The 25389-nt window shown below is 31.6% G+C and overlaps 1 protein-coding gene across 11 annotated transcripts in view; it reads right to left on the bottom strand.

Moving 5' to 3' along the window:
• Positions 1–24125, bottom strand: part of LOC134712454 (uncharacterized) — a 41999-nt gene extending 17874 nt beyond the window's left edge. For 2 of the 11 annotated variants that reach the window (XM_063573990.1, XM_063573998.1), the window contains exons 1-6: positions 23811–24007; positions 16787–16940; positions 15960–16010; positions 9401–9544; positions 7897–8008; positions 7136–7189 (exon numbers count right to left, since the gene is read on the bottom strand). In XM_063573990.1, the coding sequence (XP_063430060.1) occupies positions 7136–7189; positions 7897–8008; positions 9401–9544; positions 15960–16010; positions 16787–16937 (512 nt within the window). In that variant the 5' untranslated portion in view covers positions 16938–16940; positions 23811–24007. The other 9 variants (XM_063573994.1, XM_063574001.1, XM_063573996.1 and 6 more) reach the window with 8 other exon arrangements.
• Between the last annotated feature and the right edge of the window lie 1264 nt (positions 24126–25389).

A 25389-nucleotide genomic window follows, 5' to 3' on the forward strand; every position in this document is an offset into this window, starting at 1 on the left:
ACTTGTTAGTTTTAACATAACATGAACTGACGAAAACCAAAGAAACACCTGTCAAATATTACCTTAATTTCCTGTTCATTATATCACAAAGGTAAACATTGTCTACAATTTTCTTGTAATATTTCTTGTTATAAAGATTTAACATCCCACACTTGATTTAAAACATGGGTAAAGGTCATGCATTTAGATAATTACATTGTTCTAAAATCTACATGTTAATGTTTGATATCAGCCAAGCAGTGAATTTTATTAGCACTATAGAAAATGAAGTGTAAGTCACAAATAAAGTATATGTAATGAAAGTGGCTCTTATTATAGTGATTAAATGCCTAAGGAAATACTATATGTATATTTCATAGTAATTATATAAATAGAAAAATGCATCCAGTCAATTCCAATATTTGAAGAAAAAAACCACATATCAGGTATTGGTCCATTTTTTACATATTTCAAAATTTCAAAAACATGAAGAGTTAATTTAATACAAACAGAAATGTCTTAAATGGAAACAACATCAAAACTGCATTTAAAAATTAATATCAAAAACTTCAGTGCTTTTAATCAAGAAAATATGTGCAACAACAAATCTTTTTCAAGATCTAATCCTTTCACAAGATATTTCTGACTTAATTCTAATTGAGCCAATTTAGGGAGGAGGATCATACACTTTCATTTAATCTTACTTTCCAAACAAAATCTTAACTTTATTCATTAATCTTATTTCTAAAACTCAGAAATCATTGCTTGGGTTTATTATTGCAATTCATTCATTTAAGACTAAAATGCGATATAAATATTTAATAATGATGAGAAACATCCTTTTGAATTCTTAATTTAAATGTCAAAATGAGAGTTTGAATTATTTCGATTATAACCCTGTCACAAGTTTTTTGCAATAATAAAAGCATCACAATAATTTCTGAATTTGCAGTAAGCGAAAGAATGAATTTGCCTGGAATTCATTGGATAAGCAATAAGAAACAGTGAAAGAATGGCTTTGCCTAACATTCATTAGATAAGCAATAAGAAACAGTGAAAGAATGGCTTTGCTACAATTCAGTGGATAAGCAATTAGAATCAGTGTAAGAATGGCTTTGCCTACAATTCATTAGATAAGCAATAAGAAACAGTGTAAGAATGGCTTCGCCTACAATTCAGTGGATAAGCAATAAGAAACAGTGTAAGAATGGCTTTGCCTACAATTCAGTGGATAAGCAATAAGGAACAGTGAAAGAATGGCTTTGCCTAACATTCATTAGATAAGCAATAAGAAACAGTGTAAGAATGGCTTTGCCTACAATTCAGTGGATAAGCAATAAGGAACAGTGAAAGAATGGCTTTGCCTAACATTCATTAGATAAGCAATAAGAAACAGTGTAAGAATGGCTTTGCCTACAATTCAGTTGATCAGCAATAAGGAACAGTGAAAGAATGGCTTTGCCTACAATTCAGTGGATAAGCAATCAGAATCAGTGTAAGAATGGCTTCGCCTACAATTCATTAGATAAGCAATAAGAAACAGTGTAAGAATGGCTTTGCCTACAATTCAGTGGATAAGCAATAAGAAACAGTGTAAATATGGCTTTGCCTAACATTCATTAGATAAGCAATAAGAAACAGTGTAAGAATGGCTTTGCCTACAATTCAGTGGATAAGCAATAAGGAACAGTGAAAGAATGGCTTTGCCTAACATTCATTAGATAAGCAATAAGAAACAGTGTAAGAATGGCTTTGCCTACAATTCAGTTGATCAGCAATAAGGAACAGCGAAAGAATGGCTTTGCCTACAATTCATTGGATAAGCAATTAGAATCAGTGTAAGAATGGCTTTGCCTACAATTCATTGGATAAGCAATAAGAAACAGTGTAAGAGTGGCTTCGCCTACAATTCATTGGATAAGCAATTAGAAACTGTGTAAAAATAGATTTGCCTGCAATTTATTGGAGAAGCAACAAGGAACAGAATAGGAATTGATTTGCCTGAATTCATTGGATAAACAACAAGGAACATTGTAAGAATGGCTTTGACTGCAATTCATTAGATTAGCAATTAGAAAGTGTGAATGGATTTGCCTGCAATTCATTAGATAAGCAACTAAAAACAGTGTAAGAATGACTTTGCCTACAATTCATTAGATAAGCAATTAGAAACAGTGTAAGAATGGCTTTGCCTGCAATTAATTGGATAAGCATTAAGAAACAGTGTAAAAATAGACTTGCCTGCAATTTATTGGAGAAGCAACAAGGAATAGAGTAGGAATTGATTTGCCTGAATTTAAAACAAAGAAATAGTGCATGTATGGCTTTGCCTACAATTCATTGGATTATCAATAAAGAACAGTGAAAGAATGGCTCTGCCTACAACTCATTGGTTAATCAATAAGAAACAGTGAAAGAATGGCTTTGCCTGCAACTCATTGGTTAAGCATTAAGGGACAGTGAAAGAATGGCTTTGCCTAGAATTCATTGGTTAAGCATTAAGGGACAGTGAAAGAATGGCTTTGCCTGCAACTCATTGGATAAGCAATAAAGAACAGTGAAAGAATGGCTTTGACTAAAATTCGTTGAATAAGCAATAAAGAACAGTGAAATAATGGCTTTGCATGCAACTCATTGAATAAGCAATAAGGAACAGTGTAAGAATGGCATTGCCTACAATTCAGTGGATAAGCAATAAAGAACAGTGTAAGAATGGCTTTGCCTGCAACTCATTGGATAAGCAATAAGGAACAGTGATAGAATGACTTTGCCTGCAACTCATTGGATAAGCAATAAAGAACAGTGTAAGAATGGCTTCGCCTACAATTCATTAGATAAGCAATAAGAAACAGTGTAAATATGGCTTTGCCTGACATTCATTAGATAAGCAATAAGAAACAGTGTAAGAATGGCTTTGCCTACAATTCAGTGGATAAGCAATAAGGAACAGTGAAAGAACGGCTTTGCCTAACATTCATTAGATAAGCAATAAGAAACAGTGTAAGAATGGCTTTGCCTACAATTCAGTTGATCAGCAATAAGGAACAGTGAAAGAATGGCTTTGCCTACAATTCATTGGATAAGCAATTAGAATCAGTGTAAGAATGGCTTTGCCTTCAATTCATTGGATAAGCAATAAGAAACAGTGTAAGAGTGGCTTCGCCTACAATTCATTGGATAAGCAATTAGAAACTGTGTAAAAATAGACTTGCCTGCAATTTATTGGAGAAGCAACAAGGAACAGAATAGGAATTGATTTGCCTGAATTCATTGGATAAACAATAAGGAACAGTGAAAGAATGGCTTTGCCTACAATTCATTGGATAAGCAATTAGAATCAGTGTAAGAATGGCTTTGCCTTCAATTCATTGGATAAGCAATAAGAAACAGTGTAAGAGTGGCTTCGCCTACAATTCATTGGATAAGCAATTAGAAACTGTGTAAAAATAGACTTGCCTGCAATTTATTGGAGAAGCAACAAGGAACAGAATAGGAATTGATTTGCCTGAATTCATTGGATAAACAACAAGGAACAGTGTAAGAATGGCTTTGACTGCAATTCATTAGGTTAGCAATTAGAAAGTGTGAATGGATTTGCCTGCAATTCATTAGATAAGCAACTAAAAACAGTGTAAGAATGACTTTGCCTACAATTCATTAGATAAGCAATTAGAAACAGTGTAAGAATGGCTTTGCCTGCAATTAATTGGATAAGCATTAAGAAACAGTGTAAAAATAGACTTGCCTGCAATTTATTGGAGAAGCAACAAGGAATAGAGTAGGAATTGATTTGCCTGAATTTAAAACAAAGAAATAGTGCATGTATGGCTTTGCCTACAATTCATTGGATAATCAATAAAGAACAGTGAAAGAATGGCTTTGCCTACAACTCATTGGTTAATCAATAAGTAACAGTGAAAGAATGGCTTTGCCTGCAACTCATTGGTTAAGCATTAAGGGACTGTGAAAGAATGGCTTTGCCTGCACTTCATTGGTTAAGCATTAATGGACAGTTAAAGAATGGCTTTGCCTGCAACTCATTGGATAAGCAATAAAGAACAGTGAAAGAATGGCTTTGCCTAAAATTCGTTGAATAAGCAATAAAGAACAGTGAAATAATGGCTTTGCCTGCAACTCATTGAATAAGCAATAAGGAACAGTGTAAGAATGGCATTGCCTACAATTCAGTGGATAAGCAATAAAGAACAGTGTAAGCATGGCTTTGTCTGCAACTCATTGGATAAGCAATAAGGAACAGTGATAGAATGACTTTGCCTGCAACTCATTGGATAAGCAATAAAGAACAGTGAAAGAATGGCTTTACCTGCAACTCATTGGATAAGCATTAAGGAACAGTGAAAGAATGGCTTTGCCTGCAACTCATTGGATAAGCATTAAGGAACAGTGAAAGAATGGCTTTGCCTGCAACTCATTGGATAAGCATTAAGGAACAGTGTAAGAATGGCTTTGCCTGCAACTCATCGGATAAGCAATAAGGAACAGTGTAAGAATGCATTTGACTGCTATTTAAATACTTAAATAAGCAATAAAGAACAGGGTATGCATGGATTTGTCTGCAATGAATTCATTTATATTGGATAAGCAATATTGAACAGTGTAAGAATGGCTTTGCAATATACTACACAGTAAAAATTATTTAATTTGCAATTTTCTTCACTGTAAAAATTGGCAAATACTTTTGGATTTACAAACAAAAACACATCTTACTACAGAGTAAGCTTGATAGCAAATGTTTAGAGTTGTTCAGATGTATGATACAGTGCAATTTGTATATATACTGATGTTAGAAATGCTGGTGTTAAATATAAGCTTTGGCAGGACATCACACAAGGTTTGTATATACATTATACAATTGTTTATATATATGACAAGCTGCAGTGCAAGACAGGTGTGAGCTATATTTACCTCTTTATTTGGAGTCTAAAATATGTAAAATGGAATATAATATATACATAAACATTTACATATACAGGTACTACATACAAGTATATATATGTGCAAGTGGTATTTTAAATCATACATGTTAAAATCAAAATTTATAGAATTACATAAATATTCTATTGTAAAATGTAAAAATCCACATATTTCTATTGAGCACAGACAATTAAAGTAAAATTAGTATATTCTTAAGCAGATTCCAAATTATTAACATATTCATCCAGCCATGTACTAAATCTATTACCAATCATCCAAAGAAATTATTAAAAAAATATGACCTTCAAAATTCAATTATATTCACTGTTGCTATGCTAGAAAAGTGCCTCAATGATTATTTTTTTTGTGGGGAGGGCATGGAGGGAGGATCCTCATTACTGATATTGTCATTAGATTCAATCAAATAGATTTTGTTAAAATGCAAAATTGACAGTTTTTCTCCAGAGATTCTTGTTCTCAACATATGTTGCCTAGATTACCAGTTATTTTAGCCAAAGAATATAAATATATAAAATGCATATTTTGTTTTTAAAATTATTGAAAAGTAAGTGGAAGACAACATTTGCAAAGTGATAGCAAAGGCTTATATTGACCATTTTGTCAAGTAATATAATAAATCATTTAAAATTTTATGGAAACTAAGCTACATGTATATAATAATGCATAAGTGATTTTCTGATGTAAATGTGTGATCAAACATTAAGGCAGTATTTTCTTCAAAATCTGCAATGATTTTGGTAGTATATACAATTTTAACTAAAAACATTCCAACTAAAAAGCAATTTCTTGTCTTATAACAAGGCATTTCAAACATACTAACTGGCTTATATAAGGGTATATGTAAGTATGTAAAAATATCAAATTATCAGCTTACATTTTGGATAAATTTGATTTGATCTGAAATCAGAAACTGAGTGCTTTAGGAAGACATTTAAATACTAAGAAATGCATAATTAATCAAAGAAAATTTGAAATGACGCTGGTGGGCTGTCTTCAATGATGAAATACAGAACACACAATGTGTTTTTCAATAGGCCATTTTCTGTCTGTGTAATTCTGCAAAAGTTACAGAGATGAGAAGTGACTATTTTGTGTTAAATTTGTACATCTTTCTGAGATATGCACTAACATGGCATTCTCCCCATTTAAAAAAATCCATACAATAAAGGGCATTGCAAAAATTATAGGTTCATATTATCCTATGAGGAATAAAAATGTTTTTATAAGCTTGTACAATATAATACTTTACTAAGAGTAACATTTATCAATATATGATTTTTTATTTTTTATTCATCTAATTGACAAAACCTTTTCTGAATCATTATGAAAACAGATAATGCTAAAATATATCAAAAGTTGATATATATTTTCTATCTTCATACATATTATATAAAACATTAAAAAATAAAACACCAATCAATACAATGCATACATGTATAAGAAATTGATTTATTCCATACCATTTATAATACAAAAATACCAACATGTCTACTTAACATTGATATAATGCCTGTAAAGCAAAACAATGCAAAACTATTCCAGGTGCCTGACAAAAAAAAGATCCATATATATCCAGGAAATACCTTTCAGTTCAATTTTATGAAAAAAGATAATCATATTATTCAATATTTAAGTGCCAATCTGTCTAAGAATCGGGCTGTGGTAAAAACATGACAAACTAAAACCCACTCAACTTCACATTAATTTAAGTTTAGAATGTATAATGGTGCACTTCTATAATATTTGTTTCCTTTTCCTGTTCTAGTATTTCAAGATATAATTTGGTTGCAATAAATTGACTAGAAGTTAAGGGAAGATAACTGCATGATTTGCTATGATTCTACCCAGAAGTTATCTAGATATTTCTTGAATTACCAGACGTGCAGAATCAAAAGACCTACTATCTCCATGTTAGGATGGTATGGTCAGTGGGCTTTTTCATCCATGTTTTAAAATTCTTCTAAATTGCCTGAATCTTACACAAACTGGCATTTAAATGATGTAAAAAGTACACTTAAGAAATTGCATATTATATACAGTTTCATTTCTATTTACTTTCAAGGCCATGCCGTTAGAACACAGTTACACAACCATGCAGACCCACAATGCACAAATCACGTTTTTTTAGTTTGAGTTAAAACAGACATATACACTTTACATAATTAACACAAGAAGCTACTTTAAAACATAGCAGAATTACCTTTTTTCTGTTAGAAATTGGATGGAAAAAACTTTCCTCAGATTTAACAGACATCTAAAAATGTGAATTTACATTATCAATGCAACAATTTAAAAAAAAAAGTTTTTTATAAAGTTTTCTTTTGTCTTTTTATTATTTAGAGGGATCAAGACTTTGGTTTTATATAAATATAAATTCAAATATTCCATTTTCTCTGCGAGCTGATTCTTCTCTTCCAGTAGACCATTTTTTTTAAGCATATTTCAGAATACATAAATCTGACAAATGATTGGAATGGAACATAAGCAGCAGTATTTGAGTCCAGAGTGTTACTTCAACCAACTACTGTTTCATTTTAAAAGTTTTTTCGAACATTTGTAATTTGTCCAAAAAAAAATCATAGTAGAAAATGTATCCCCTGGGGTAATGATATGGGTCTGGGGAACTCAAGGTGAAAGAATGTACCGCTGGAATAGGTCACATATTTCAGCTTGAAAATCTGTGAATAGGTGGGGAAAACTATCGGAGATATATGATTAGGTCAATAAAGTTCCAATTACTTGTACTTGTATATAAAAAAAACTGTATTTTTTTCACAGCCGAATGTCTCGTCATAAGTCATACAATCCACTCCCCCTGATATGTACGGCAGATGAGAATTTAATTAATTCACAGAAGTATTTTCAGGTTGAAAGATTAATCTCTGTTGGTCAGACAAGAACAATGTGGACATACTTTTTATATGCCAATTAATAACCTGTGAATTATAGCTTTGTACATACCTCTCTCCTTTTGTCTTTTTCATGATACACACTACAATGATAACAACAATGATGATGACTGCAAGAACAGCAACGACAATCACACCAATTAACCAGGCAGGGAATCCTGCATCTGTAACGAGAGTTAGGAGCAAATGATCGCATGGTTATTTCATAAACTAATATGTTGTCCTGTATATGTCATTCAGGTAAACTACAAATAATCATGAAGAGTAAATGTATGACTATAATACTACAAATTCAAGTCCAATGCAATTGTGAGAGGATTGTTCTGAAAACATGTATTTTTGATAATACATTGTATACCTAAAGTTTAAAATCTTTGAATAATGATGAATCTGCAAATATTAATTCACTAAATGCTAACCTGAATCCATGTTTGTTTCTTCTTGAAAATATTAATCCATTTTATATATCCATTGAAAACCACAATAACTAAATAGTTCAATAACTTTGCAATATAGCTTGAGACAGATAGATTGAGAGGAAAGTATTATATACATTCTATATGAAGTTGATTACGTAGATAAACAAAGAATTGAATAGATAATCAGAACACTCAGCATTTTAATAATTTCAACAGTTATAACAATTACGGAGAAATAAAAGTAAACACAATTAAATTAATGCTGATAGTTAAAACAAACAGAATAAATAATTCTAATTTTTATGATTCTATTAAAAAACTTTAAAAAAACTAAATTGATGGACTGAAGATACATGATTTATCACTTAAAATGTCAGTTCAACATAAGCAGTTAATTTGTGTTTTCCTATGGCTAATTAGACATGAAATTTTGCTTCTAAGTGTTTTATTTTTAGATTGGAAGTCATGCTCATAGCAAAGTTTTATTCAAAGATAAAAATGTACGTTTCTTAATTTCGTACTTATCCCCAACTTCATTTTAACATTTCAACTGCATATCTATGAACAAATTTACATAATACAAATTACAATTCTAACTCTTAAAGAGCTCTGTCTTATTGATTTCATATTAGAGATCCTTTAAGGAAATTGCATTAAATGTTTGGTGAAGAATCATCCTTTCTCTTCAATCTTATAATAAGAAGATATTAATGTAATAAACTTTGGAAAAAAGTTGGACTTCCTAATCTCTTTTTTTGGTTTAATCATAATATATTTCTGCATTCAATGTATAGGTTAGTCATGCAAAGTATCTCTGAAACATTCTACCTAGACCAAATTAAAAGAAAAAAATAACAATAATTAGTAGATGAGTAAAAGCAAATCACAGGAGATTAAGATTTATGTAAGGAAAGATTTTTGTGAAATTAGAAAAGCTTTCTTTATATTCACCTGGTCATTTTAATGTCTTCTATAGCCAACAAAATGTCAAATTTCCAAAATGAAAAAACACACTATTTTTTCTGATTTTACAAGTCATATTTTAACGTGCTAAGAAGCATTTGAAAGAACCAGGTGAATAAATTAAGACCAACAGCCAAACTCTGATAACCATTCAAAAAACAATTTAGTTCTTACAAAATAATGATTGGGGAGATTTTGTCACATTGAAGACAGGACCAGCTAAAGTTGTATAGCTAGAAATAATTGCCGTGACTAGTTGAGGGTATTTCTGTGTGACAACTGGTACAATGTTTTCAGGGGTAGTTCTGGTAGTTTTTTCTGTAACAAGAGGAAAACTTAAGTTTATATGAACATATGTTATTGGCATCTGGAGGTCAACACATTTCTGTAATATAAGTGCTGCAAAATTAAAACAAGCATAACCAAGCCATCAACATTACAGTGCAAATGATCCATTGCTTTTCAAAACCCATGATAAAATACAAAATACATTATTTTTGTGTGTATATACATGTACTTAACAAAAAGGAATCAAAGGTCAATATAAAGGTCACAGTGACCTGATTTTGGTATGTGGCACACCATCTTCCCAATGTGTATGTGTATATTAAGTTAGGTTAGCTTAAGTTCTACCATACACCAGTTCTGCACTGGAAATGAATTGGTCAAGGTTCTTCTATCATAGGGTAAAAGTCAAGGTCACAGTCACCCACTTTTGGTGGATTCAAACCACTTTCCCTACTTTCTATGGTACAACAGTTATGATTATGAAATATGTCAAGGACACAAAGCAGGAAGGACGATTGACCAACAGACAGACAAAGTGATTTATATATTACCCCCAAACATTGCTTGTTGTGAAATAGAACACTTTATTCATGTAGTCTGTCATATTCTTTTATTTTCACTTTAAATAATGTACCAGTACTCTGTCTTTGTTAATCTTCATGATTAAAAGAGGTGAGTTTTGGCAATTTACAGAAAATTTGTTTATTATTGAGATATATACCAGTGAGACAATTTAATAGCCAGAATACCTTTAATTGTTTAGAACTTCAGTGCATTTTGCAAAGAAAACTGTTTTTTTATTTTTTTATCTTAAATTAATAGGTTTTAACTGCAGAGGTAAACTGTGTTTCATTAAAATTTTAAACACTGAAACATGCTGTTAGATTTAAGGAATTAATCTTACTAGCAACCAGATTAACAGAACAATGTATCATTGTTAAAAGAACAATATCATAACTAAGTTTGGTTTACTTCGGGTTGTGAATCAGCTTAAATAGGAGGATTAAAACAATATGTTTTCCTAACCAACACAAAAATATACAACTCGAAGAACCAGAAAACTCAGAAGTATTTCATTGGAGTGTAACTAAAAAGTTCTCCAAGGAGTCCAAGCCCTTTAATATTCCAAATGTCAGATGATTAGCAAAAACTGTTCTGTGTAACAAAACATGTTCAGAAAATATCATCTATAAACTACCTTGAATGAAAACTTTAACCTGATATGGGATGGGTACAACAGATGAAAAGGAGATCAAATAAAAAGACATGCAAACAGAGTGGAAAACAATATTTCTCCTTTTTTTTTTATCATAGACATCATAGATCTGTCCAGTTTTAACAGAGCACCTGTACACAACAGGGTTTATGGAAATATAGTCAGAATCAATCATTTACATATAGAACCTTGATTGATTATAAATTTGATTGAATTCTTAGGTCATTTAAAAAAATCCTTTGTTTGACTACAAGGACAAACATTTTTTTTTATAATTATAGCAGTAACAAGGAGGTCAAAGCTGTCCGAGTTTAAACTTTGGACTATCCATCATGTAAAACAAACATCATATTTATGTAGCTCACATTTTCACTATCATGTCATTCATTTTTCATCATTAAAATATACATGAATTGGATATATAAATAATGTTCAACAAACCTCTCTAACTAACTAGTACCAAGATAGAAACTTTAACCCTTGTCAGAACTACCCTTTATTTACAAAATATTGTCCAATATTTCTTTCAGATTTTATAAAAGCTTGGTGTTTAAGCAGTTGTTAAAGCCTCAATAATGATACTTTTGAGCCAGTATCCTTTAGTTAGTCACTATGTACAAAATATTTTCTGATGTTTTAGATTTTAAAAACAGCTAGGTGTTTCAGCAGTTGTAAGAGCATCAAAATTGCAAATTTACCATAACACCTTATTTAAGAAAAAAATTAGCAGTTACAACCTAAACAAAGTCATTTGAACTTGACCTCCATTTTGTCATCAGTAACCAAATTAAAATTTGAAAAGCTTTGGTTGAATGGTTTATGAGTAAATGAAGGGACTCTGGCACTTAAAAAGCCGTAGTGTTACTTTCATAGTTGAAGTTTTATAAACCAAACTAACTTGGCATCTTCATCACAGGTAAACTGTAATTTGTCTAACAGGGAAACAATGTCTGATAATGGTTTGTGTCAATTTAATAACAAATAAATCAGTTTTGTTTACACATGTTACAGTAACAAAGAATAGATTTAAAATGTCAATAAACAAGATAAATCTTACTCCATTTTCAATATAATTCATTATAACCTGATAATGAAATATTAATACATCCTCAGTTTCAAATTATCATTGTCTCCTCAAGTAACTCTTTTTATTGTCTTCTGACAATAAAAGGGGTCATTGTGTTTTTAGGTGCATCTGTCCTTTCAACCACATTTAATTTTAAGTCTATAACCTGACAATGAAATATAAATACATCCTTATTTTGTTTACTAAAAAACTTATTATCATCATCTTATGATTCAGTAATTTATTGTCACCTCAAGTAACTTTTTTCTTCTCCTCTACAATAGAAAATGGGGTGGGTTTGTGGGTGGGGGTTGGGGTTGGGGGGGGGGGGGCAATATGTTTTCAGGTCTCTTTATCTGTCTGTACATCCACATTTAGTTAAAAGTTTTGACAGTTTACCCTCAACTTGTGGTCATATCAACATGAATATGAGTGCACATGTTATTAATTATGAAATAAACTTAAATATTAATGAACATGGAATTTGATAGTAAGAGCAGGGAATGGTGTTCTGTGGACACTTCCTCAAAAGGTAATTCAAACATAAAGACACAAGAATGTGTCCAAAGTACACAGATGCCCCACTCGCACTATCATTTCCTATGTTCAGTGGACCGTGAAATTGGGATCAAAACTTCAATTTGGAATTATTAACTAGAGGCTCTCAAGAGCATGTGTCGCTCACCTGTTACTGTATTTACAAGTTGTTCAATATTGACTATAAAGGGCAATAACTCCTTAAGGGGTCCTCTAACAATTTTGATCATGCTGACTTATTTGTAGATCTTATTTTGCTGAACATTATTGCTTTTTACAGTTTATCTCTATTTATAATAGTATTCAAGATAATAACAAAAAACTGCAAAATTTCCGTAAAAGTACCAATTTTAGGGCAGCAACCCAACAACGAGTTGTCAGATTCATCTGAAAATTTGTGAGGGAATAGATCTTTTTCTGATGGACATTTACATCTTGTAAGATTTACCCCAAATGTCTTAGTTTCAAATATATAAATAAACCAGATGCTCCGCAGGGCGTAGCTTTATACGACTGCAGAGGTTGAACCCTGAACGGTTGGGGCAAGTATGGACACAACATTCAAGCTGGATTCCGCTCTAAATTTGGATTGTGATTAAATATTTGACACAGCATAGGTTTCTGACACAGAATGAATGTATTCAAATGAACTTAAAATTTTTGTTTTCTCTTAGAGCAATTCACTATGCTGTTGAATATTAATCCTCTCAAAAAAATGTTTGAAGAAATTTTCTTTTTATTTATGAAATTTCAAATGAGAAAAATTGAACCCAATTTTTTATTCACATCCCCCTTTCCCTTATTCCAAACCTAATTTCAATTAAAATATTCTAATGGAGTTTGCAACAATTACTACTCATTTAAATACATCATAAAATATTAAGATGTAAAAAAACTGCTTGTTATCACTGAATGGTAAAGATTATTTAAATTTATCAGTTGGTAGTAAAAAGTGAATATATATAACAAGGATTTAAGTTGATTCTGGACAAAGAAAGATAACTCCAATTAAAAAAAAATCTTGCAGATATTTCTTGCTTACTATACTGGACAAAGAAAGATAACTCTTAATTAAAAAAAAAAATGCTATTTCACAATATTGTGAAATAAGATATTTCTTGCCATTGCACAATACTGTGCAATTGAAAAAACTTGCTATTGCACAATACTTAATATAATAACTTTAGATCCTGATTTGGACCAACTTGAAAACTGGGCCCATAATCAAAAATCTAAGTACATGTTTAGATTCAGCATATCAAAGAGGCCCAAGAATTTAATTTTTGTTAAAATCAAACTTAGTTTAATTTTGGACCCTTTGCACTCTAATTTAGACCAATTTTAAAACTGGACCAAAAATTAAGAATCTACATACACAGTTAGATTTGGCATATCAAAGAACCCCAATTATTCATTTTTTGATGAAATCAAACAATGTTTAATTTTGGACCTCCATTTGGGCCAACTTGAAAACTGGGCCAATAATCAAAAATCTAGGTACATTTTTAGATTCAGCATATCAAAGAACCCCAATTATTCAATTTTGATGAAATCAAACAAAGTTTAATTTTGGACCCTTTGGGCCCCTTGTTCCTTAACTGTTAGGACCAAAACTCCCAAAATCAATACCAACCTTCCTTTTATAGTCATAAACCTTGTGTTTAAATTTCATAGATTTCTATTTACTTATACTAACGCTATGGTGCGAAAACCAAGAAAAATGCTTATTTGGGTCCCTTTTTGGCCCGTAATTCCTAAACTGTTAGGACCGAAACTCCCAAAATCAATACCAACCTTCCTTTTGTGGTCATAAACATTGTGTCAAAATTTCATAGATTTCTTATAACTTAAACTAAAGTTATAGTGCGAAAACCAAGAAAATGCTTATTTGGGCCCTTTTTGGCCCCTAATTCCTAAATTGTTGGGACCAAAACTTCCAAAATCAATACCAGCCTTCCTTTTGTGGTCATAAACCTTGTGTTAAAATTTCATAGATTTCTATTCACTTTTACTAAAGTTAGAGTGCGAAAACTAAAAGTATTCGGACGACGACGACGACGACGACGACGCCAACGTGATAGCAATATACGACGAAAATTTTTTCAAAATTTGCAGTCGTATAAAAACTGCTTTTACCACCATGTTCTAATTTTAGCCATGTCGGCCATTTTGTTTGGAAGGCGTGGTCATCGGACACATTTTTTTAACAAGATACCCCAAGATTGATTGTAACCAAGTTTGGTTTAATTTGGCCCAGTAGTTTCAGAGGAGAAGATTTTTGTACAAGTTACAAAAAATGACGAAAAGTGGTTAAAAATTGACTATAAAGGGCAATAACTCCTTAAGGGGTTGACTGACAATTTCGGTCATGTTGACTTATTTGTAGGTCTTTCTTTGCTGAACATTATTGCTGTTTACAGTTTATCTCTATCTATAATAGTATTCAAGATAATAACTAAAAATTGCAAAATTTCCTTAAAATAACCAATTCAGGGCAGCAACCCAACAACAAGTTGTCATATTCATCTGTAAATTTCAGGGCAGATAGTTCTTGACCTGAACAACAATTTTACCCTTTGACAAATTGCTCTAAATGCTTTAGTTTTTGAGTTCTAAGCCAAAAACTGTATTTTACCCCTATGTTCTATTTTTAGCCATGGCGGCCATCTTGGTTAGATGACCAGGTCACCGGACACATTTTTTAAACTAGATACCCCAAGGATGATTGTGGCCAAGTTTGGTTAAATTTGGCCCAGTAGTTTCAGAGGAGAAGATTTTTGTAAAAGTTTACGGACGACGGACGACGGACGCGGGATGACGGACGCAGGACGACGGTCGACGGACGCCAAGTGATGAGAAAAGCTCACTTGACCTTTCAGGTCAGGTGAGCTAAAAATTAGAAAGATCATATCATAGAGAACATGTGTACTAAGTTTCAAGTTGATGTAACTTTAACTTCATCAAAAACTACCTTGACCAAAAACTTTAACCTGAACTTTGCACTATCATTTTCTATGTTCAGTGGACCATGAAATTGGGGGCAAAACTATAATTTGGCATTAAAATTAGAAAGATCATTTTAGATATAAATTCAATACAGATAAATGGGTATGACATATAAATAAATATATATATAATACAATTACATCATACATCATGAGATATAACAGTCAGCTGAGAAGGTGAGTATGGGTGGGTCATACTGTTACAGCCATAATAGGTTATTTTGATACATGTAGTACAAAATTACTATGTATCAGAATATCCAATGTTTAATAGATTTTCTATAGCAATAAAATCTGTTTCAACACCAAAAGTATAACGTAAAGTATTCAGTTCATTTATATAATCTCTGGGGTATAATTTTACAGCATAATACATGTATAATTAAAAACATTCAATACAAAGAAACTACAGTGTAACATAGGAAATTGACTCCGGTTTATAATCTTATTTAAATAACCCCTCCCACTCAGACTATGATTAAGTCCATTTATTCCAATGTAAAAGTACCTTTTCCTGTTTCAACTGATATAGAATGATTGATAATGAAATCAAAGGTGTTTACTATTGACAAATGATCCGAATGTACCCAATAACTTATTTTGAAGGCGAGGCCTACTTACCAGAGGTAGTAATTGCAGCAGTGCTAACTGTGACTGTATGGAGACAACCTTCTGAAATACAATAGAAAGTGTCATGTATTTTACAAATAAAACAGGATCTACTCATTATAATGTAATAGTGTAGAGACTGCAAGATTTGTCATCAAGTTCCTTATTTAATAACTGAAATCTTTTAAAAAAGTATTTAATGAAGTGTATCAAACAATTTTTATGTTCTAAACCACATATAATATTAAAATAAAGATTTCCATTCCTAAATAATTAGTAGAAATGGTTAAAATGATGAACCCTTTTTATTCATTCATCCCTTTTAAATACCATATAAGTCAGAAGGCCAAATCAAAAATTGGTGGCCTTGAAATCATTGTTTCATTTCTACATTTGCTTTTCAATTACATGTACACATTAAAATAGAACAGAATGCATAGGCGGATCCAGGGGGGGGGGGAGGAGAATCATGGGAAAAATTTGGTTGATTATATAAGGAATCATTGAAGCATGACTGGAGCGGCCCCCCCTAAGGTCAGTCAGCGGGGCCCCCCCTTAGGAAAAGTTCAGGATCCGCCACTGGAATATTACAGAAAACCTTACTTTGACTCATATGAAAAGTCTCTCATGGGATGCAGTTATTAGTATAGATTTTTTTTATATATTACATGAAGTCCTTTGTGAAAAATAAAAAAAAATGAAATAACTGGTCTAAAATTTAAGGCTGATTACCAACTGAAGGATGAACTAATGGATGCACAGACCAAAAAACTTATTGCCCCTATGTGGGACAATAAAATTTATCTGAATATGATTACAAAGAAAAATCAATGGCTTACCTGAAAAATTGGACCATACAGATTTTTGACTAGACAAGAATTGGCAGGTGGATATGATGTCATGACATTCATCCTGGGGCAAGAACTCTGGTGGTGGTATGGGTGGTGGTCCAACTAACTCTGTACAGCCATTACAAAAGTCTGTAGTCATCACCTATAATACAAAACATGTAGGTGCAACGGTATTGTACAAGGAATATCTACTTTTCTATTATCCAATAATTTTGACTCATTGATGTAAATGGTATGACTAAATTGTCACATCTTTTAAATGCAAATACACAAGCAATAAATTTACATGTATATACAGCTGGTTCTCAGAAAGGCTGCAGACTTCAAATAAATAATGTAATCAGTAAAAAATAGAATATATTCAATAATCCAATGAAGAGTGCAAAGTGTTTAAAATACACTCTAAAAAAAACCAATCCTGTTCTACATCTACATACCAAAACATAAGTAAACGTACAATAACAAACTGTTTTCAATTATAAGAAAAAGCTTGTTATCAATTAATTAATTCCAGGCATGGTTCAATTAATCCATTCCTTGTAGAAAGCACTTTAATTTAACATTGACAGCTAGCAGTGTTGGTAGATTGATGAAAAATATAATGTCTATCAATACAATCTATCATGGTTAAAGGGTCACCTCTTTTCCTACCTAATCCCCATTTTGCTTTCAAATCTCCTTTGTCCATATATTTAGAAATAATCATGATAATACTTGAAATACCATTTTTCAAATGTTATCTTAAATGGTCAGTCTTAGATTTAAAAAGCAATAATGTGTTGACCACATAAATCCCACATCAGATGATAAAATAGCAAAAAAGTATAAAAGTGCATGGTATCATTTTAGAACACATTTGTCATTTTGAAATGCTAATAATTATACATGTATTTTCTTGCAATGCTGTATCTTGCATCTATATTGATTCATATCATATAAGTTACAAATTCCTTGTTGCAAGGTATATTTGTATATTGGTTGGAATATTGACAATAGCTCACACAAACTTTCTGACAAGGAGACCTGCTTAGAAATGAAAGGAAACTTTTCCTGGAAAATTATTCTGTGAAAAAGGGATCAAACTATACTAAAAAAACTTTTATTTTAATCGCCAGCATAATTTGAACATTTCAATCATCTTATATACATAATGTATAAATTTGTGATCATACTTATATCTTCCTGATGTTTATCTAAACAAAATCTAGACATAAAGTAAACAAACAGCTGTCAGCAGCTGGATGTTACAAAACACTTAATTCTAAAAGAATATTTAGTTTTTTATCCTCTCTGTGCTGCTATGATTCCTAGGCTGGAATGTGGTTTTGATTTGTCAACTTCCACCGAATCTCTATTCTTTGGCCTATTTGAGTTTAAAATGTCAAACTCAATAAGAATAAAATGCTCTGCAGGGCACAGCTGGATACGACCACAGATGTAGAACCATCAACAGATGGGACTAGTATGGACACAACATTCAAGCTGGGTAGCTCTAAATTTGGATGGTGATTAAATAGTTGACACAGCATAGGTTTCTGACATAAAATGAATGTGATCTAAGAACATGGAAATTTGAAAATTAAGTTTTTCTTTTTATGGTTCAATTTCCAAAATCTAAATAGATGGTTTAATTTGGCATATCAAAGAACCCCAAGAATTCAAGTTAAATTTTTGACCCTGTGGACCTTTCATGTGGACCAATTTTGTAAACAGGGCTCAAACTTTAAAAATCCAAATACATGATTTAATTGGGTATATCAAAGAACACCAGTAACTCAATTTATTTAACTTTAAAAGTTTTTTTCACTGTCATATAAAAACTTGAAAGACTTGTTCTGTTCCTTTTCTCACATAATCTTGCAACACTTTCATGACTTCAATTTTTCATCTGAAAAAATGGACTTAATATAGGAGCATGTTCATGAACCTGTGTTATGAGATACTCTCTTGGAAATCTTAAATGAAATTGAAAAAAAACAAGTCTGAACATTTAAACATAGTGTCTTTAATTCAAGATATTATAGCTATATCATGTATATAGGCTTTCTTAAATAATTATCAAAGGTACCAGGATTATAATTTAGTGCGCCGGACACATGTTTCGTCTAGTTATAAGAATCATCAGTGACACATAGATCAAAAAAGTTATAAAGCCAGACAAGTATTAAGTTGAAGAGCATTAAATTAAATGTTCTATACATTTGAAGTGTGTTTTATAATAGTGATTTTGACATTAGATTAAAATGAGGTAAAATTAATGTCTCAGTTAATGTGATTTTGAACTTCGATGTTTGCTTTTGGGTACCTTTTTTCTATAATATGAAATAACATTTCTAATGGTATAACAAAATTTATTGGCACCCTGTTCCTCTAAAAAAATATTGGAAAATTTCAAACAGCAATAATTTTTAAGATTGAAAATATGAAAAAATAATCCCAAGGCAAAATTCTGTATGGTTTAAATCATTAATGCATTGTAAATACTTATAGATAGAACCAGTATATCTCACACAATAAATTGAAACTGTAGTCAATTTATTTCAGCATGGCTAATACATGTTTACATTATCAGCAAAATTATTAAATTGTGTGGAAAATTGTTGCTATTTTCTAGTTTTTGACAAATCAAAACAACATTAGACAAAAACATAAATGTAAATATTTAATAACTGAGAATGAAAAACAATACAATCCTTTGACAAATATTTGAAAGTTAGTAAATTTTAAGTTATTCAAAACAACACAAAAAAATCTATATATATATAACTGTCAGAGAAGGGTAAGGCAAAGGGGGGTTAGGTAATTCATACTAAAGTATCAATGAAAGTAACATGGTAAACCTTCCATAGTTGGGTTAGTTTTTATCATATTTCTTATCGATTTTCCAGAATTCAAAAGATTGCAGATTCAAACAATTTCTTGTTTTAAGCAGTTGTAAAACTAAAGCAGTGCAACTTTCCCGTTACATTCAACTTTAATCCATACAAAAGTCAACTGAAACACTTTAGAAACTTGTATTTATTATATGTCTTATTTTGAATAAGAAACTCAATCCCTTTCAATGAAAGATGTGCAAACAGTTCAACCTGTGTCAGACCCCTGGCACTGTGTACATGGTGTACACATTTATATGATTCTATTCTAACAAAAAGTACTCACTTTAATATATCAATGCAAATCCACTACATACATTTGTATACATGTATGTAATATATTTTAATAATACAAGATACATTTGTCCATTTCAACTTCCTGCCTCAAATTAATCTGTATTCAATATTGTAGATTAAAAAGATATGTATCATTTAATCCAGAACTACATAATGTATCAACACAGCATCAGTTCACCATATGTCAAATTAGACAAATTAATCCTAACTTATATTTGAACTAACATGGGCCTACATGTGATCTAATGGTGTGGTTTGAACGTAAAGTATTAAAAAGAAATGTAATTATAGAAACATGATAGAGGAGTGGTAAGTTTTTCTAAAGTCATATGTCATGACACTTAAGTATTTCAACAAAAACTGTGGAATAAATATAATGAGTGCTCCCTTTACACAAGAATAAGATTTGTGTTAGCCAACCAAAGTTTTAAAGTAATGTTGTACATTTAGTGTAGAATCTGTAAGCGATACAAACAAATTCAATTTTTTTTATTTTTCAAATTTAAGTTTAAATGTCACCTAAATATCAACTAATCATGCTAATTCTATTCAAAGCTTCTCCAACCTCTGGCTCCAAACATTCTTTCATATCAGAAATGTAGCCTATTGTCTATGTCTTGCATAATTAAAGAGAGATTTTTCTTATCACACTGCACAGAGTATAATACAAAAAAAAACCAGAAATTTAAGATGAGAACAGGACATATATATATATGACCGTCATTTTGATAGACTTCAACAATAAAACATGGACTTTTCTAGTGAACATCCAACTTATTAAAGAGTAATAGCCTAGGTTTAACAACTTGTAAGAATTGAATATATCCATTGATAACAACTGTCAATTTAAGTCTGTGGATTTCTTTATTTTCATAGGTACGGTGACCGTACCAATATTAATTTTTGTGGATTATGGGAAACTGACATGTTCAAGGATATTTTTTTCATGGTTTTGCTGAAGTCTGCATACAAAATGTACAAGCCTATAGAAAATGTGTGATTCATTGAACCTTTAATTTCGTACCCAAGAAATCCTACAAAATTGACATCCAACATATAATAATGAATCCACAGTAATTTAAAAAATAATAATAAATCTGCAGAAGCTGGTTGATTTTCATACTAAAATAAAACAAAAAACTCAAGCTGCTATACAATTCTCACTAGTAATTATGGACCCATAACATGTATAACATGTATAATATAACTACTCACATAAATAACATGAATAAGCAGTACGTTTGTTAAAGATTAAGTTCCATTACATCGTCATGTTGGTTGCCATGATTTACAAAATAATGTACATGTACATACATCATGTACATGTAGATCTCCCAGTGAAAAAAAAAAATCGATAATTTCAAATGTAAAATAAACTCCTCTGACCTCTACTAGTACTGTGATAGTCGTATTTGGCACATTTTTACCCCCTATTTGATTGGATTTCAAATCCTATGATATAATAGACCACTTTCGAGTTCATCCGTCACCGGAAAAAAACTCGTCAATTATACACGCTTTATCATCGTCACTTGTGCGTTTAGGGGCGTCGTCACTTCCTTCCAATGTTGAGCGAGTGGTTGGAAAACTATAATTCTATATTGTACGAATTATTCGGCAAATTGAAATCTCAAAATTGACAATCAACACTGCTGTCATTAGGGAAATGTCAGTAAGTACCTACAGAGCAACCATTATATCTAGTTTATCCTGCACAAAGACAATCACTAAGACGCTTGATGAACGTAAATAGTGCAGGGATACAGGCGAGCCCCTCTATCTGGTAAATGACGTCATAAAGGCGTGTATAATTGACGAGTTTTTGCCGGTGACGGATGAACTCGAAAGTGGTCTATTACCTAGCCTTACTGAAATATCAACCCCCAGAATCTAGCTGCGGTATCATAGCTCTTAGGTCCTTATGTTATTTTTTGACTATTTCAGTATTTGCAGACCATAGACCAACTATATGGCATGTACATGATCTATGGGGGTGAATATTTGACTGATATATCAATTTTCTAATTTTTTTTTTTTTCAAAACTATTACATGGGTATGGGGGAAATCTGCAAATTAGGAAAAAACATATTCCCCCCCCTTTTTTTCAAAGTTAAATGGTCCTACCCTAGGCTATATACTTTCCCAACTTCACACAGTTTAACTGTAAATCCATTTGTTATATCTAACATCAGATTTAACAAAGAACATGATCAAAATGAATTAAAAAAGATAAAACAAACAGCCTTTGACACTTTTGTTAGCGCTAAATATTTTTTAAATTTTACGCATCGAGCCACATAACCATACCCATGTTTTCCTGAAACTGAATAATTGACAGCTGAATCAAGAAATTTATTGAGACTTATCTTACCGTGTTCAATTTAACTGGGTCCAATATCTATATATCCCAAGTATTAAAGGTCTTGCATCTTCGTTTCATTTACAAACAAAAAAATATTTGAACATTGTGGTACCGGAAGTTGATGAAGCTGATTACTTATGGAACTTGTCTGGACCTGATATGATAAATCCCGTCGGAAATCGGAATAATTTTTTTTACCTAAATATTCATCTACTAACAAACAAATCCTTAATGTCAGTGCAAAAGTTTTCAATTATATTTAATGAAAAACGTCAATGGAGCATTTTGAAATTAACATACAATGGAGAAAATACTAAATATATATGAGATAGTTGTGATGTAGAGACATTATGTCTCCGATGTGTGCCTACTCCATGGTTTATACAGTAATTCTTAAAAGAGACATATTTTAATACATTAAGACATATTTAACATAATTTACATATGTAATATATAAATTAAGGTAGTTTTCTCAGTTATGTATGGACCTGTTTAGAGTTATAATGACACTCCGCCTTCGTCCTCGGTCAATATAATCTGGACTGGTCCATATATAACGCATTGATCGGGGCATTGATCTCGCTATCAGTCCATAATTGATAAATATGTCTCTGGTCATACTATATAAATCCTTGTTGTTCTTATGAATCTAAAGTGTAAGTGTAAGTAATCTCTTTGACATCTTTAATTCCGACAACGTATAAGGAGTATGAAAGTCATAAGGTGATGTTACATCCTTGGAAGTGTACCTGGTGCACGTGGTTACAGTATTGTTCGTGTAAAATCTGTGCCATAAACGTTTCTGATTTTCGAATAAGGAAACTATGATAAAGAAAGGTTTGTTCAACCGACAAGACCTGCGACTATTATATTATTAGACAAGACCGTGACAAACAAATATAATGAGCTCGTGTTTAACGGGTCCTTTGAACCGACAATACAACAAACATTCCAGCCAAATAGAAGTAAAATTATTAATACTATTTTATAAAGCCGTACAGATAATCTACTTTATAAACATAGACTGCATAGTAACAGAAACACCAGCATCAAGGAAAATATATGTTGCTTTTCGCTTCTTTTTTTTTTGGGGGGGGAGGGGGGGGGTAGTTTAGGGACAAATATGATAGTCTACGAAATATTTTCATTTTTCACGTGCATCGCTTTTTCTAAGAATATTCATGCATTTCTATATTTCGTAAACAAATTTTTGAGATTAATGCATTGTTATTATGTTAAAGGAAACAAGTCGCAGGTAAACTGGGACTTTCTAATACGGCATAGATGTAATAATACTAGGTACAGAGAGTCCCTGGGGAGACAAATAAATATTAGAATGATTTTTCGTAAAGTTTCCAAACCCTAGCTTTGTGTGAAAGCAATCCTTTTGCAGGAGCCTAATATGTATGCTATTATTAATAAACAGCACAGACACATTAATTACTTGGTTATTATACTTATAATAAATCACGGTCTTACCTTGAATGTAAATAATAATACCACATACAGATATATACAATACTAGCTGTTTGTAACCAGAGAAGTACTTTTCTTCTCAATCTAGAGAATTGAAATATTTTTTAAGAAATGTCTAAAATCCCAAACAGAATTCGAAAAATTATTCACACGACATTTCACTCATAGATGTATGGAACAGGAAGACAGGACATGTGTCAGAATTTGAAAACCTCACCTGAGGGCCAAGTGTACATTATATGTTCGTTTTCAGATGACGAATGGATGAGGTTTGGTACAAATGTATATACGGCTATATACAACTTTATTATATCTTAATTACAGTATTACCAGCAGGGAGCGACCAATTTCAAGGGTTTACGGATGTGCTTGTACTTTAATATTTCTATATTTTGAATTCTTTGTTTCGTATTTTAAAACATGATATATAACAATGATTTTAAATGACCGCAAATAGATGACACACCAGTATCTTAATATTACAAGGAACTATTACACCTGTATATAATTATGTACATGACAGTTTATATAAAAATGTGTCCAAAAAAAAAGCAGACATTGACTGCACACAAGTATAATACACTGCCGTTATTTTATCTGAACAAAGAAAAGATTCTTATTTGATCATAATCACGCCACAACACCACTAGTACTAGCGGTAAAAACGCTTAGACTGACAAAGGACATTGCATTGGAAACTAATTTGTATTGAATACGCGCTTTCTTATGCATCATGAGCATCATGCTATAGTTTCTGCTTCTAGTGTACCGCTAGCAATGAACCAGCGACTCTTTTCACAAAGAAAAATCTTTCGTGATATAAAAAAGAAGATCAACATGCAAGTTCACGACGATTCTTATCTCAGTGGTTCCAATATAATGACAAATGGATGCTTCAAACTTCTAAGCCCCTTACTTCACTTCTATTCTGATGGACAGTCTACACTGTTGTTCTAACCTAAATGAAACAAAGGAAAGGGATGTATGCCTTTATCCAAATTAGTTAAAAATAGACTAATACTATAGACGAATATGGGACTTTTTCATTTCAACAGCCAATCATCAACCGAATCAAGAACGATGTCTACAGAAGTTCACACGATGGCACCCGAATCACACACAGATTTTAATTTTGATTGCGATGTTTATACGCTAGAAAAACGAAGTCAACACGACGACTTTACGATGCCGTATTGAAAGTACGATGCGTGCAAACTTATTCAAGAAAGTGTCACAAGACTTCCCGATGGTATAAAACATTCGGCTGGTCGTGGGAAATTAAATTAAATGGCCTTGGCCTTTTTTCTTACAAAACAAGTTATTTCGATTTCTATATTAAAGTATTTTTTTAACCCAATACACATGTGTAAAATAATTTGTTCCTCATACCGATGTCAGTGTTTATGCATTGGTGTTACTGTCACTACTTTGTTTGAATAATTACTAGACCAAATTGTCCTGTCATGTCATCATATCAAGCCTTTGATGTAAAGTAGTGATCAAGGTAGAATTTAATTTGCAGCCCTTTGGGATTTGGGTGTTCCATTTCATCTCATGGTAAACATCCATAAGTATTGTCAAT

Source organism: Mytilus trossulus, chromosome 3 (genome assembly GCF_036588685.1).
Source record: "Mytilus trossulus isolate FHL-02 chromosome 3, PNRI_Mtr1.1.1.hap1, whole genome shotgun sequence".
Classification (NCBI taxonomy): Eukaryota; Metazoa; Mollusca; class Bivalvia; order Mytilida; family Mytilidae; genus Mytilus; species Mytilus trossulus.